Genomic DNA, 14,698 nt, shown 5'->3' with positions numbered 1-14,698 from the left:
GGAGCAGAATTAAACCATTTGGCCCATCAAGTCTGCTCTGCCATTCCCTCATTTCTGATCTAATTTTCCTCTCAGCCCCAATCTCCTGCCCATAATTCACAAGTTCTTGGTGCAGTTCTGTTTTTAATAATTCCCGACTTGCTGTAACATAGCAGTCACCAGAAGTGTTTCCTCAAAAACTGATAGATGTGTGAATGATGCACATCATTGCTAATGGGCAAACAGACCCAAGCAAATTGTGAAAAAGAAGAATTACCCAATAATTTATGAATCACTTCAGTTATTAGCCAATTTTGTTCCTCTCTTGTCATTACTTTTATAAATACAAGATCTAGCTTTTGCCTTCATTCAATTTCATTTAATTTGTTCTGCATTTAAACTTCCTCGGAATAGGAGTCTAATCATAACAAGCTAAATACATATTTAATGTAATCACTATTAATGAATTCCAATCAAATTGCCTTTATTTTCTTCCACCTTTTCCCTCCTTTACTGCATCTGATTTGACTTTAAATATCCTTGCTCTGATTTCACCTTATCATTACTTCCATTTTATTTATCATGGGAAGAAGTATCGCCCTCAAATCTGTTTATCATTCTGACTATCTTTGATATGTAAATCTTAGGGGGCATGGATGATTATTGAAATCATTCCACTATCACGTTTACACTATTTAGGCTTTTTCCACACCTAGGCTCTGAGTGCAGATTTGTCAAAGTAAATTTATAATCAGAGTATGTATATGTCACCACGTTCTAGCTTGAGATTCATTTTCTTACAGGCATTTACAGGAAAATAAATATAATTTTCTTATCAAGGTAGTCATTGTAGTCATGGCATTTAAATGGTTATTCAGGTAACTTTAATGTATTGGTATTTTTACCTTTGTTGAATAACTGACTAACCCTCACAACTCTTTCAGCAAAATCAAAATATCCTTACCTTCCCTCTAATTTATCTACCAATTCTAGTTATTCAACTCACTGGTTCCTTTGCCTCATTATTCATTTAATTTTCCCATTAGCCTTCTTTATTCCAAAGAAAAAAATCCCAGCCTAGCCAATCTTTCCCAATAATTAAAGTTCTCCAACCCTGGCAACATATTGTGAATATCCTCCTCCTCCATTTTAGTACCATCACCCATTGCTGGTGTAGTGGTGACCAGTACTGTACACGGTACTCTTAAGTTTAAGGGATGTCTTCATAATTTGAAGACAATTTCATCATCTTTATATTTGTACTGGAGTGTACTGCAATTTGACCAGAGCTGCAAATCTGAAGCGAAATTTCTGCTGCTTTTTTTTTAGATGAAGGTGATCCTTTTTTTTAGGATCTTTGTACCAATCTACTGGCTTTTGTTGCATAAAATAGCTCAGAATGCATGTGACTTAACTGCATGTTAATACACAATCATTATTTTTAAAAGTTTGTTTAACATCTTGCTATACTTAAGCACTTGTAGTCAGTTCTCCTGTTGGTAACAGGAAGGCAATCATTAACTTGTTTGCTTACTAATAGAGGGAATTTACAGAAGTTTCTACAGATGATCAAGATATAGAATTGGAGCTCTCTGCTTTGGATACTGATGCCGACCAAGATGAAGGAATAGAGGTATAGATCTAAGCATTTGTATATAGAGCATTTGTTATGATATTAATGAAGTGCCTCGCAGCTAGTAATGTACTTCTAAAGTGTGGTCACTATTGCAATTTAATTAGCTGTCAGGTTGTATAACATGTCATCCCATCCTAATTAAAAAGTATGGTGATCTCGTGGTGATGCCAAACAAAAGAATAAATATTTAAGGCCAGCCTCCCACCCATTCCCTCCTGAGGGCAAATGGCTCCTCAGCTCTGGATTGTCATCTGAAACTGCATAAATATCTCAGGTATTTTCATGCTTAAAACTGAAATGAGACTTTAATGTACAGCTGTCGGAGCTTAGATGTTGTCAACTTGGCTGTAGACAATAGTGGGGTTTGACTTTTGTTTCATCTTTAGGGAAAATAGTTCAACAAAAAGAAGGAATGAGAGATTTTTCTGGCCATTGTTGCTGTTTAATCGTGTTAATGTTATCATTTCATCCAACTGATATATTAAAACATAACAATGAAAAGAAACAAAACCAGCTCTGGAAAGGAGCATTAGGCAGGGTGCATCCTGCATTGGACTGTTTTAAACAGAGGGTACAGGGTTACTGGAACACCTCCAGTAGCAGCACTGAATTCAAAGTATCGTTCACAATTTCTTAACATAAATTACTGTAAGATGTGCATTGTCTGATAAATTAGTGACACAATTCAAAGCTTTGTTGAAAAGAGATCATGAGTGGTAATGAATGTGTTTAAAAAATGTCTTCTGTGTTTAGCTCTTATTGAAAGAAGTTTACTGTTTAAAAACTAGTGCATTGCTCAGTGGCATAACTAGCCACAGATATGCCCATGCAAGCATTTTATTGAATTATACCAGCTTAATCAGTTTTGCACTAAAATGCCATTATATAAGCAAAATGAATGTTAAGTATTTCTTAGCTCTGCTCTCTTGCATTGGAAAAGCATCTTGACAGAAGTCCATGTGTTCTCTGTTGATACAAATGAAATGAATAACAGCTTCAAAGACTAAGGATAGTTTAAATGTTTTGCATACATATTAAGCCCCACAATTTTGTGTTTTGTACAGCATCAAGAATAAAATTGTCTTTCAAATTCAGGTTGACTTGTCTGCTAGTAGAAACATAGAAAACCTACAGTACAATATAGGCCCTTTGAACACGTCCTTACCTTAGAAACTAAGTCCCTCTCGGGAGAATCACGATTCACCTTGAACAGGCTTTACCCATGATTTTAATCCAGATTTCAGCTCTCGGACTCCTTATCCCTTTTATTCATAGCTGCAGGAGTTTTGAGCTTTAATATTTAACAGACTAGGTTGCAGATAATACGTGAAATAAAGTGTCCAATTGTACAACTGGAAATTTTAGTGCTTGATGCTGAATCTTGTAGGAACCATAATTCTAACATGTTCAAATGAAGCCTCTGCAAATGGATTTTGTTTCTGTACTTGTGTCCATAAGACCATAAAACATAGAAGCAGAATTAGGCCATTCAGCCCATTGAGTCTGCTCCACCATTCGATTCTGGATGATTTATTTTCCCTCTCTCAACCCTATACCTTTTCTCTCTAACCTTAGGTGCCCATACTAATCAAGAATCTTATTAACCTCTGCTTTAAATATAAACAATGACTTGGCCTTCACAGCTAGCTGTGGCAATGAATTCCCCAGATTCACCTGCCTCTGGCAAAAGAAATTCCTCTTCATCTCTGTTCTAAAGGGCTGTGCCGTAGACTGCCCCACTATTGGAAACATCCTCTTCACGTTCACTCTGTCCAGTTCTTTCAATGCTCAGTAGGTTTCAATGAGATCCCTGCCTCATTCCTCTGAACACCATAGCCCTCAAATGCAAATCATACATTAACCCTTTTATTTCCAGAATAATTCTCGTAAGCCTCCTCTGGAAACTCTCCAATGTCAGCACATCTTTTCTTAGAAAAGATGTATTCATCTTTAGCAGTATTTCATCCTCATCAATGAGTTCTGCTTGAAGGTATATATTCTGAAGCCTCAGATGGTAGAAATGACTAACCCTTGTGGTTTTTATTTTGAAAAAGGTTGTACCTGCAAGCTTAGTGAAGGAGTTGGATACAATAATAGTGAGATAGATTTGACTGGAATGTTTTTTGATAGTTGCTTACTGCAAAGTTTACTTTGTATGTTAAGTTCATTGGATAAAGTTGATACCAGGCCTTAAATAATGTTGTTCCTGATTATTCATATAGGATGTTCTGGTTATTGGCTCTCAAGGTGATCTGGCCGATGACATAATATCCGAAAATGTACATCATAAACACCAAGGTAAAGAGCAGGAAGAACAGGGGCGCAGGATTGCACAACAGATTGCGATCAAGTAAGAATCTTGAGATAATGACATTTTTCAACTTACGCAGCTTTATTCCCTTAAAGTCTAGATTTCCAGATCTTGCTGATCTGAAGTGGAATGGGAGAAGTCTGAAAACTGATTAGAAAAACATGCAGCAACGATGGAACTGTACCATAGAATAATTTCACTTGTCTTCTGATTAACTAAACTGTGATCTGGATTTTGCAGTCAGCAATATGCTCTTTGGACTCACTGCAGATCTCCAAATTAAATTCACACTTTCTCCATCACCTGGTAGAAACGAAGGCAAACAGATCCTTGGAAACAAGGCCCTGTACCACTAACTCCCACACACATGACTCTAGATGTAGTGGGTGGGAGTGGAAGTGGGGATAGATTAAGACTAATCCATAAAACATGCTGGAAGACCATTATAGGTAAATATTTATAATATAAATATATCTATATTCTAGATAAATATAGATACTGTATGTATGTGTGTGTGTGTGTGTATATATATATATATATATATGTGTGTGTGTGTATGTATATATATGTATGTATATATATTTATGTGTGTGTGTGTGTGTGTGTGTATGTATGTATGTATGTGTATATATATATATATAGGGCACCACCATGGTAGCATAGCAGTTAGAACAACATTATTACAGCTTGAGGCATTGTAGTCCGGAGTTCAATTGTGGCGCCATCTGTAAGGAGTTTGTGTCTTCTCCCCATGACCATGTGGGTTTCTTCTGGGTGTTCTGGTTTCCTCCCACAATCCAAAGACTTTTCCGTTAGTAGGTTTGGACATTGTAAGTTGTCCTGTGATTAGACTGTAGTTAAATAGGTGGGTTGCTGGGCAGTGCGGCTCATTAGGCCAAAAAGTGGCTATTCCATGCTGTACAGGCAGTCCCCAGGGTACGAACGAGTTCCATTCCTAAGTCCGTCTTTAAGTCGGATTTGTATGTAAGTCGGAACAGGTACATCTGGTATTATTTAGCATCAGTTAGTCAAACGTTTGTCTTAGTATATAGTATATATTTTACCTTTCTATGCACATAAACACATAAGAAATGTGTGTGTTTCAATAATTAAACCACTGCATTGCATAGTAATAATTGTAGCTTTCATTGGGGCAGGGCCTTTCACATGCTCCATTATTCTCACTTCATCCTTTAAAGTTGTTCTGACCGTTGACCAACTGTAGCCTAATGCTTTTCCAATGACCGATGGCATTTCACCTCTTTCCGATTGCTTCATTATTTCCACTTTATTTTCATTCGTAGTTGTTTTCCATTAGTGGAACAGAAGCACTGCAGGTTCAGCAGCAGCCGTGGGTGGTGGGTCCTGAGCTCCCCAAGGTCCTGAAGTCCACCCGCACTGAGACAGGTTAAATGGGACAAGTGGGGGCGGTGCTGACTGGAAATGGGGGGTCAGAGTGAATCTTACTAAGAAAAATTTAAGCCAAATACGAAGTTACATACTCAACACAGTATTAACGGCAATGTGATTGACTTAAATGGCAGAGGGCGTTCTCCTTCCTCGAGTTGACAAATTTTTAATATAATAGGCTTTATGGCAGGCCATTCATAAGTACAAATTGTTTGTAAATTGGACGTTCGTGACTCGGGGACTGCCTGTATCTCAAAAATTAAAAATATTAAATTTTAAAAAATTTTGAAATCTCTAAAAATTGAGGGTAATGGGGAACTGGTGTAGAAGAGCTGAATGGTGGGGGCCTGGTGGCTGGCTGCAAGTCCTTTTTCATTGTTTGTCCTTGCGAATGTTTTTTAGAAAGGAAGATGGAAAAAAAATGCAAGATAAGTTTTAACTTGCTTTTCTTAAACTTTTTTTTCTTTTCTGATAGAGAGGAACAAAAGATGATGCCCATGACATCTGGCTTTAACCAGCCCATCACAGCCTCAGTCAGCTTCATCAGCTCCCCAGCTGTGACTTCTTCCTTCAACATCAGTAATTTGGCCCTGAAAACATCTGCAGTCAAGCTGACAGAAGATGCAAAAGATATGAATGTCACAACTAATGGCGAGGCTGTAGTCAACGGGAGCTGAAGGGAATCTGTGTTTACAGCAACACAGAAGCAATTAGTTTTGCTTTCTATATAATATAATGTATTACACATTTCTGTGTGCATATATTATATTATGCTTTTTATAAGAATAATGTGAGGGCATCAAATTCCTGTGGACTTTTTTGATACTATAAAAGCCCTCTTGCATTAACCATTTTGACAGTAAAATTAACATTAGTCAGACACTAGTTTAAATTCCAGTGAATCTTGGAATTTGGACATCATTTGAATTAATGCTTTAAAGCAGCCTTTTATGAGTCTGTTGTGAGCCAGTGCATTAATCTAGCCATTCTTATTCACAATGGCTAATGTGGAACATACACAGCTCAGTTGTTGATCAGCAGGGCACTGCAGCAACACACCTGGTGAAAACTAACCACGATTTTACCTCCTCTTCTCTTTCATTTATATATTTTTTGTGTACAATTCACACAAAGTTGAAAGAAGGTAATAGCTTGGAAAAAAGTATTTTCAAGCTGTTATAGTAAGACTTAGTTTCATGGCATTGTTGCACTTTTATAAGAAACTTGTTTGTTAAAATGGTGGAAGGGGAATACTTTTCACCTTTTTTTAAATGCATAATTAGAGTTTCAAAATATAGTTTCCAACAAATTCCATGGGTTATAATGTTAACAAAAGATTGACCTGAGAAATGTCTCTTAAGTGTTTAGCTTAATTGGGCTGGTGTAGCTGAAACGAAGTGTTGTTGTCATGGGCTCCATGGCCCATTGCGGTTAGTGCAATCCTATTACAGCTCGGGGCATTGGAGTTCAAAGTTCAATTCCAGCATCGTTGGTAAGGAGTTTGAATGTGTGGGTTTCCTCTGGCTGCCCTGATTTCCTTAGGGGTTAGAAGCTTAATTGGTCATTGTAAGTTGACCTGCGATTAGACTAGGGATAAATAGGTGGGTTGCTGAGCAGCATGGCTTGAAGTGCAGGAAGGGCCTGTTCCATGCTGTCTCTCTAAATAAATAACTATAACATCAACAAAAGATTAACCCCAGAAAGGTCTCTTAGGTGTTTAACTTCAAGTGTTTGTTAAAATTGGGGAGATATTGCTGAAACTAAGTACTGTTGTCACATTATTTGAACAGTCAAGTTGTGCCTTAGAATGAAGCTGGAGATGCGGTCGGATGGGCCATCAGCTACCCACAGGTTAATGATTAAACCGCTAAGGCTGGAAAAACTCAAGTCAACTATCATGTATGAGAGAGAAAGAGTGAACTTCTTAGTTCACCAAGCTATCTCGTTACTCTTTCCATTGATGCCAACTATCTTGAGTATTTCCAGCAGGTTTAGTTTTATAGCATCTGCCACATGTTTAGTAGCAAAAATGCTTTCATCTCCTTTTCCTAATGATTCACACTAATTGATAAAAGTAAGAATTCAGTCATTTTACACTTAAAAGCTTTTCTTGATGCTTGTAGAATGGGAAAATCTCCATCAATGCTGGGAAAAGAAGTATTAGGATTTATATCCCTATAAACCATGTTAAATGTTGTAAGGTGCACAGTCACTAGATACAGATCCCGAAAGGTGAGTGATGGAACCACCATCTCTGCCTTCTACCCAAAGCACACCAAAGACAAGATTGCAAATAATTCCCAGATCATTAACTTCACCCTCATTCCTCAATTTGTAGAGATTCTGATTATTGAATTCATCAATAACTAATACCCAGATACTGACATTCTCTTGTAATATCAGTCATGACCTTAGAGCTGCTTGATTTATCCTACTGGGATACTGACTGCAGCTCGCCAGAGACCTATGTTCTGGGCCAGTTTTTCAACTCGTCCCCAGGTGTAGCCCATCTTGGTATCAGCTTCAAGGTCACATTGCCATCTGTTCTTTGACTGGCCCCCTTAGAAGTTTGATCAGCCCAGTGGTTTCCACAGACTTGTGGCTTTCACCACCTGACTTCATACATCTTCTAGGTGGATATCCTTCCTATCCCAGGGATGAGGTCTTTGGAGCTTCTGTTGGCGTTTCTGTAGCTCTGGGTGTTTAACGTGTTGGGGTTGCTAGTCCCATGCCAAGCCCTCCTATCGCAGCTGGGCTTGGGACCATCTATGGCGGAGTTAGCTGCTTGTTTGCCAATGCTAAATTTGTCTTTATAATTGGTTTACATAAGTACAATAATGATGTTGCTATAGATCATTGTTGTATTTGTATTTTTTAATTGTTTTACAGAAAATCATTTTGTTTTCCCACCACTGTATTTGCTGCGTTTAGAACAGGGTGAAAACTGTATTTTGGAACTCCTGCATTGTGTGGTGTTTGCACTGAATGATAGACCAGTTCAACTGGCCTCTTTTCTGCCCTATTTAATCTAAGAACTTCTAATGGCTTTTGTGTACTTGCTTTATAATGGATGAATATTATATGTCGCTACAGAGTCTAAAAGTACTGTAAAAAAAAATTAAGCAATCCAAAGTCATGCCTCACACAATCCAGTTAAAACGAGTATCTGTAATTTGATCAAAAGAAGTAAATGCCAAAAATGGCAATATTTTCATTTGAATATGATATCTGTAATAATCATGATGGTTTGTTTAATCTTGGCCATAATTTATCTCTTACCACTTCATTGAGTCACTGGATTCTGGGAGGCTGTTCGATTTAGAGCTGGGCACTGACAGTGCAAGTATTTTAAAATTGTTTACAAAAATCTGCATCTGTGAGGTTTAAGAAGTTAAGGGCATTATGTTTGTTTTAACTTCCTAACTTTTACTTATGTTGTATACACATTTCTGACAAACTGAGGTGAAGCAGCAAAGCTCTCTGGCTCTCCTTCATTCATTCAGCAAACTAATCTCATTGTAAATTTGTTTTCCAATTCATTAAGGACTTAAATTGGCTTTGTTTACATAACTAAAACCAGCATCTTTTTTGGAGGGAGTACCAAGAGCATTTGTTGCGAAAAGGTGATTAAATGTTTAATCTTGGCTTTTTGTTTTAAACAGTTGTATTGATTTTCTAGTCTGTTCATCTTGTTGATTTTAAAATGTGTGTTCTGCATCAGACCATTGCAAATTAAATAGTAAGTGTGTGTTAGTAATTCCCATGCTTAAAATATCAGTTGTTTTGTATAAGTTCTTTCCCACAGGTTTGCTATTTGCCTGATTGAAAAGTGCCCTCCAGCCTCTCTCTCTTTCTGACCTACTGTTTTGATTTTACATTGAGGTTTTATATTGTTGATGACTTCTGTGAAGTTGATTGTTCTGCAAATCATACTGGGATGTTTTAAACCAAGCGTGCTTTTCACCAGGTAGCTGCAAAGGAAGTGTTCTGCTGGGAAATAACTTCTGCGAGATCATGTTATTGGTCAGTTGAGTTGTCACAATACCACAACAAAGTGTCCATTTTTAAAAATAGTTTTGTGCACTTCCCTGAGGGTTGACTTTATTTCATAAGAGTGATGAGACAGATTGCTGCATGATGTTACGATTCCATTAGGCAGCACCATGAAATCTCTTCCTATTTATAATAGGATTTATATAGGTTTTTGTAATGAAGAAGTGATATTGTCCATTTAGAATCTTTGTGTGGGCCTTCATACTCGGTATTCTATACTGAAGCTTAGATATTGGGATCTATGCACCTATTTTAGTCTAAAGTATCAGCTTTTGTTTTGTTTTAGCCCACCGGTCAGGACAAGCAAAAGTTTTAAAATCTGGATGCTGGCATGATAGCCAACAGTAAGCAGTCTAAAACAACTATAAACCATTTTACAAACTCTCCTCCAATGCAGTCACTGAATTCTCAACCAAAGCTGCTCCTAACTCTGTAAATTCTGAGTGAGCCAAAACATGCACCATGTCTTTAGCAGATGGTCTCAGTCATTAACATAAGTAGCATAGGGACAATATTTAATGTAAATTTTATGTAAAAAAAACAATGTTTTCAAGTGATGTGTTGTACTTCCATCTAAAGTTTCCAGTTTTAATTTAGCTGTCCAATTGTAGTATCAGTAAACTCAGACTTTGAAGGTATCCATCATTCAACTAGTCAGTGATCACCGGAGTTGCACACTTTACTGATTATTGCTTTTGGATGTTAAATATAAATGACAGTTGGTTTGTTATTGTAACAGATGAATGGCTAATTGAGCAAGCTATTTTTCATGAATAGTAACATTTAACTCTGTGTGAGGCTTTCTTGCTGAAAGGACTGAAGACAGGTCTCGGTAATGAGCAATAAGGACCAAGTTCCAAATCACTGATAAACTAAAGACTCGGCGTGGTTGAAATGTGCTTTGTTATCCTTGCCCAAATCACTTGATGGACACCTTCATGGAGAAATGAACCAGCCTTGGTTTACAGTTTACAGTAAATTGTACATTGGATCCTGCTGCAGTACTTATTTATTGCCCCTAGGTGGCAGAGAATGAATTGGAAATTGCTGCTTTTATCCCTCTAATGGTAGAAAACTAGTCCTGTCTTAAGTTAAAATTTCACCAGCACGGCAACCAACCCCATAACTAGCCAATTCTTTTTGAGAGTTCACCCACCAACAACCTTATCCTCTCCAATACACCATTACCACAGCCACCACAAGGCAAATAGTGTTTGAAATCAGAGACTAAACACCTGGATCACTTCTCAATTTGTGCTAATCCTGAGGTTTTCTCACATGTTGTTCTAATGTAGGAGCCCAGGATTATCTGATTAGCATTTCTAAAAAGATTACAGCCCTCAGGGAAATAACCCTCCTGCTACAAAACTACAATTAACATCTACTGTACCTTGAGGGTGAATAAAATGAATTAGTACTTTTGATTTTAAAGTTGAATATGTTTTTTTAATAAAAAAACAAAGCTTGGTTGTGTTCTGCTGGAGGGGTTTGGGGAAATTGGTTGTTGTTTTAAACAAATAATGCACGTGAACTACAAGAGCAAATTATAATTTGAGGATCAACCAGCACTAGATTTTATTTCAAAAATACTTCAATGGAATCCACTCCTATGCAGTTGCTGCTGTGTGGGTCCAAGAAATATTACTTAAGAATTTAGTCACCTACACATTCATTGAAGGCCTCGGTTAATCAAAGGCATGGAAATGCATGCAGTTCCTTAGCTGGGCAGAAATAAAGTACATTATAATGTAGTTGTGATACAACACACATGGTTCTTATTTGTACTACACGTGCCCACTGTACAGCCACTTGAAGCATTGTGGTTAGCTTGCAGCGTTTGCTGTCTGCATTTATGCCGTTTTGCATATTCTTTTCCCTGGAAGTTATGAAAAAAGTTTTCTTGCTGCAAAACTAAGTTTTTTAGGAAAAAAAATGCTTAGCTGGAGAAGTTGGGAAAAGAGGCCTGTTTTGTCAATTGTACAACCAATTGTGGAGCTGAAGTGTGAATATTTTACGTCTGTATTAGACATTTTCTTTGCAAATCTATTGTTCGATTGAATTGTAAATGAAATTAAAGATGGTACACATCCGTCATGTATAAAGGAGGCACCATCAATAAGATGGATTTAATGGTCATTTTTACTACACCTACTTGGCTTATATTTGAAATGTATAATTTTTAAGAAAAATGCTCTGTTAATTAAATAGGGAATAAATCCTATTCCATTTGTTAATTTCAATTTGACTTCCAAATTGTTGGTAATCCATTACCCTCTCTTTTTGTTTCAAGAATAGAATGGAATCTGAATGCTAGGCCATTTGGGTCTGTAATGGATTAGTTTTGTGATACTGAATAGCAAAGGTTGCAATCTGTGTACAAAACCTTGTCTGTGTAGCACTGAACTGAGAGCTAATGGCTTGGGCTGTACACTAGAATTGAGTATCATGAATTTCAGTGTTTGAACGATGATTGATGGGACAGTTTGCAGTACTTGAATGTATTTGCATGCATAACAATAAAATTATTTGTCAATTAAAGTTTTTTGTCATTGCTTGTGTGAAAAAAACTTGCCTATAATGTACTTTCAGATGGTGAATTCACTATTCTTTTGCACGATTTGTTGTAACAGTATTTTTCATGCCTTGCACTGTACTACTGCCACAAAACAACAAATTTTGATGAGATACACTTAGTGGCCACTTTATTAGTTGCATTTATTAGGTACACCAGCATATGTTGCTGCTGTAGCTCATCCACTTCAAAGTTCAACGTGTTGTGTGTTCAGAGATGCACTTCTACACACCACTGCATGGGTATTTAGAGTTACTGTACACCTTCCTGTCAGCTTGAATGTTCTGGCCATTCTTTTCCAACCTCTCTCATTAACAAAGTGCTTTCACCCACAAAGCTGCCACTTGTTAGGTTTTGTAACTCCAAAATATTAAACTAATTGGAAGAAAACCAAGAGAGTCTGGAATGCGAATCTAACTTCATTTTTACTTTCAGCAAGGTACATATATATGACATGGTGGCGAGATGACATGTGCCATGCACTTACTTTTACATATAACCCATAATGAATTATTTGAACAACAAAGAAGGCTTAATAAAACAATATATTTACAATATTACTCATACACTGAATGAGTACTACGCTCGCTCGTTTTAAGGCGGAAAATGATGTGGCGGCAAGGAAGTCCACCCCTACTCCAAATGACCAGGTACTGTGTCTCACCATGGTCGATGTGAGGAGAACCCTGTGCAGGGTTAACCCACGGAAGGCTGCTGGACCAGATAACATTCCTGGCAGAGTGCTTGGAGGATGTGCAGACCAGCTAGCAGATGTTCTCACTGACATCTTCAACATCTCTCTAAGCAGTGCCATCGTTCCAACGTGCTTAAAGGCCGCCACCATCGTTTCCATGCTGAAGAAGTCTTCAGTGTCCTGCCTCAATGACTACCATCCCATTGCACTCACATCCATCATAATGAAGTGTTTCGAGAGGCTTGTCATGAGGCACATCAAGACCCTGCTGCCCCCCTCACTGGACCCCCTGCAGTTTGCATACTGTCCCAACTGTTCAACAGATGAGGCCATTGCCATCACTCTCCACCTGGCCCTAACCCACCTGGATAAAAAAGACACGCAAGTTCGAATGCTGTTCAGAGACTTCAGCATTCAACACAATCATTCCTCAGAAACTGTTTGGAAAGCTGAGCCTACTGGGCCTGAACACCTCCCTCTGCAACTGGATACTAGACTTCCTGACTGGGAAGCCTCAGTCAGTCCAGATCGGGAGCAGCATCTCCAACACCATCACACTGAGCACAGGGGCTCCCCAGGGCTGTGTGCTCAGTCCACTGCTGTTCACTCTGCTGACCCACGACTGTGCTGCAGCACACAGCTCGAACCACATCATCAAGTTCACAGATGACACGACGGTGGTGGGTCTCATCAGCAAGAACGATTAGTCAGCATACAGAGAGGAGGTGCAGCGGCTAATGGACTGGTGCAAAGCCAACAACCTGTCTCTGAACGTGAACAAAACAAAAGAGATGGTTGTTGACTTCAGGGGGGCACGGAGCAACCACTCCCCACTGTACATCGTTAAGAACACCAAATTTCTCGGTGTTCACCTGGCAGAGAATCTCACCTGTATTGTTTCATGTAGCACCATGGTCCTGAAAAATGTCTGATTTTTACTGTGTACTGTACCAGCAGTTATGGTCGAAATAACAATAAAAAGTGACTTGACTTGACTTATTAAATACACAACAATCCTCCCTGTTTAGATTTACTCCAACTCAATATAATAATCATCTCAACATACAGATACGATACTGTGCATAAGTCTTGGGACCCTAGCTGTTGATATGCATGGTTACTGTATAGTATACTATGCAATACAACTACTACATAGACATCCACTGCATAATACAATTTAAATAGTCCCATTCTTGCCTAAAGATTTGATCACTGTGGAAGCTTTCTTACTCTTGTGGGATAATGTCTGTCCTGACAAGGGGTTCAATCTGCTTGGTACAGATTACAGATCTGACCACCTTTCTTTTGACAAATGACTTTGCTCTCCTCAACTGATGGGTGTTTTTCGACTCCACTGTGTAGGATAGTAGTCCAGTTCTGTCCTTAATCTTTCCAAGTACAGTACCCACTTTTGATTACCTGTGTAATCCCTCCCAGGAATACTTGTCCAGGAATGAAACCTTGTTTGAGGAACCTTCTGTTTGTCACAGCTATTTGTGCTGCATACTCCTTCTGAGATGGAGGTTGAGGAGATCCAAGCATGAATGCGAGGGACTGTACAGGAACAGCATGGCTGGTGAGTTGTTGGTTGTGAAGTGTGCTGCATTGCATTATGCAAGGAGGAATTTGGCAATTCTGATTCAGTTGTTTTTTGTTCACTTAAATACACTAATAGAGCTAATTGGAACGCTAATCTAGTTCCACTGCTAATTACTCTTAGTATCTCTTCGTTATATCACTAATTAGAACGCGTAGTTACGCTTATTTGAATCTAAAATCGCCATAATCGCTAATTTACAGGAACAGCATGGCTGGTGAGTTGTTGGTTGTGAAGTGTGCTGCATTGCATTATGCAAGGAGGAATTTGGCAATTCTGATTCAGTTGTTTTTTGTTCACTTAAATACACTAATAGAGCTAATTGGAACGCTAATCTAGTTCCACTGCTAATTACTCTTAGTATCTCTTCGTTATATCACTAATTAGAACGCGTAGTTACGCTTATTTGAATCTAAAATCGCCATAATCGCTAATTTACAGGAACA

The 14,698-nt window shown here is 38.2% G+C and overlaps 1 protein-coding gene across 6 annotated transcripts in view; it reads left to right on the top strand.

Annotated features, from left to right (window-relative positions):
• rc3h2 (ring finger and CCCH-type domains 2) overlaps positions 1-10,836 on the top strand; it is a 132,507-nt gene extending 121,671 nt beyond the window's left edge. For all 6 annotated transcript variants that reach the window (XM_059993958.1, XM_059993956.1, XM_059993954.1 and 3 more), the window contains 3 exons: positions 1,520-1,612; positions 3,838-3,965; positions 5,812-10,836. In XM_059993958.1, coding sequence (XP_059849941.1) covers positions 1,520-1,612; positions 3,838-3,965; positions 5,812-6,013 — 423 coding nt within the window. In that variant the 3' untranslated portion in view covers positions 6,014-10,836. The remainder of the gene's footprint in view (positions 1-1,519; positions 1,613-3,837; positions 3,966-5,811) is intronic.
• Positions 10,837-14,698: the final 3,862 nt, after the last annotated feature.

This window comes from Hypanus sabinus, chromosome 18 (assembly GCF_030144855.1).
Source record: "Hypanus sabinus isolate sHypSab1 chromosome 18, sHypSab1.hap1, whole genome shotgun sequence".
Lineage (NCBI taxonomy): Eukaryota > Metazoa > Chordata > Chondrichthyes > Myliobatiformes > Dasyatidae > Hypanus > Hypanus sabinus.
This window is presented reverse-complemented; position numbering and strand designations above follow the sequence as displayed.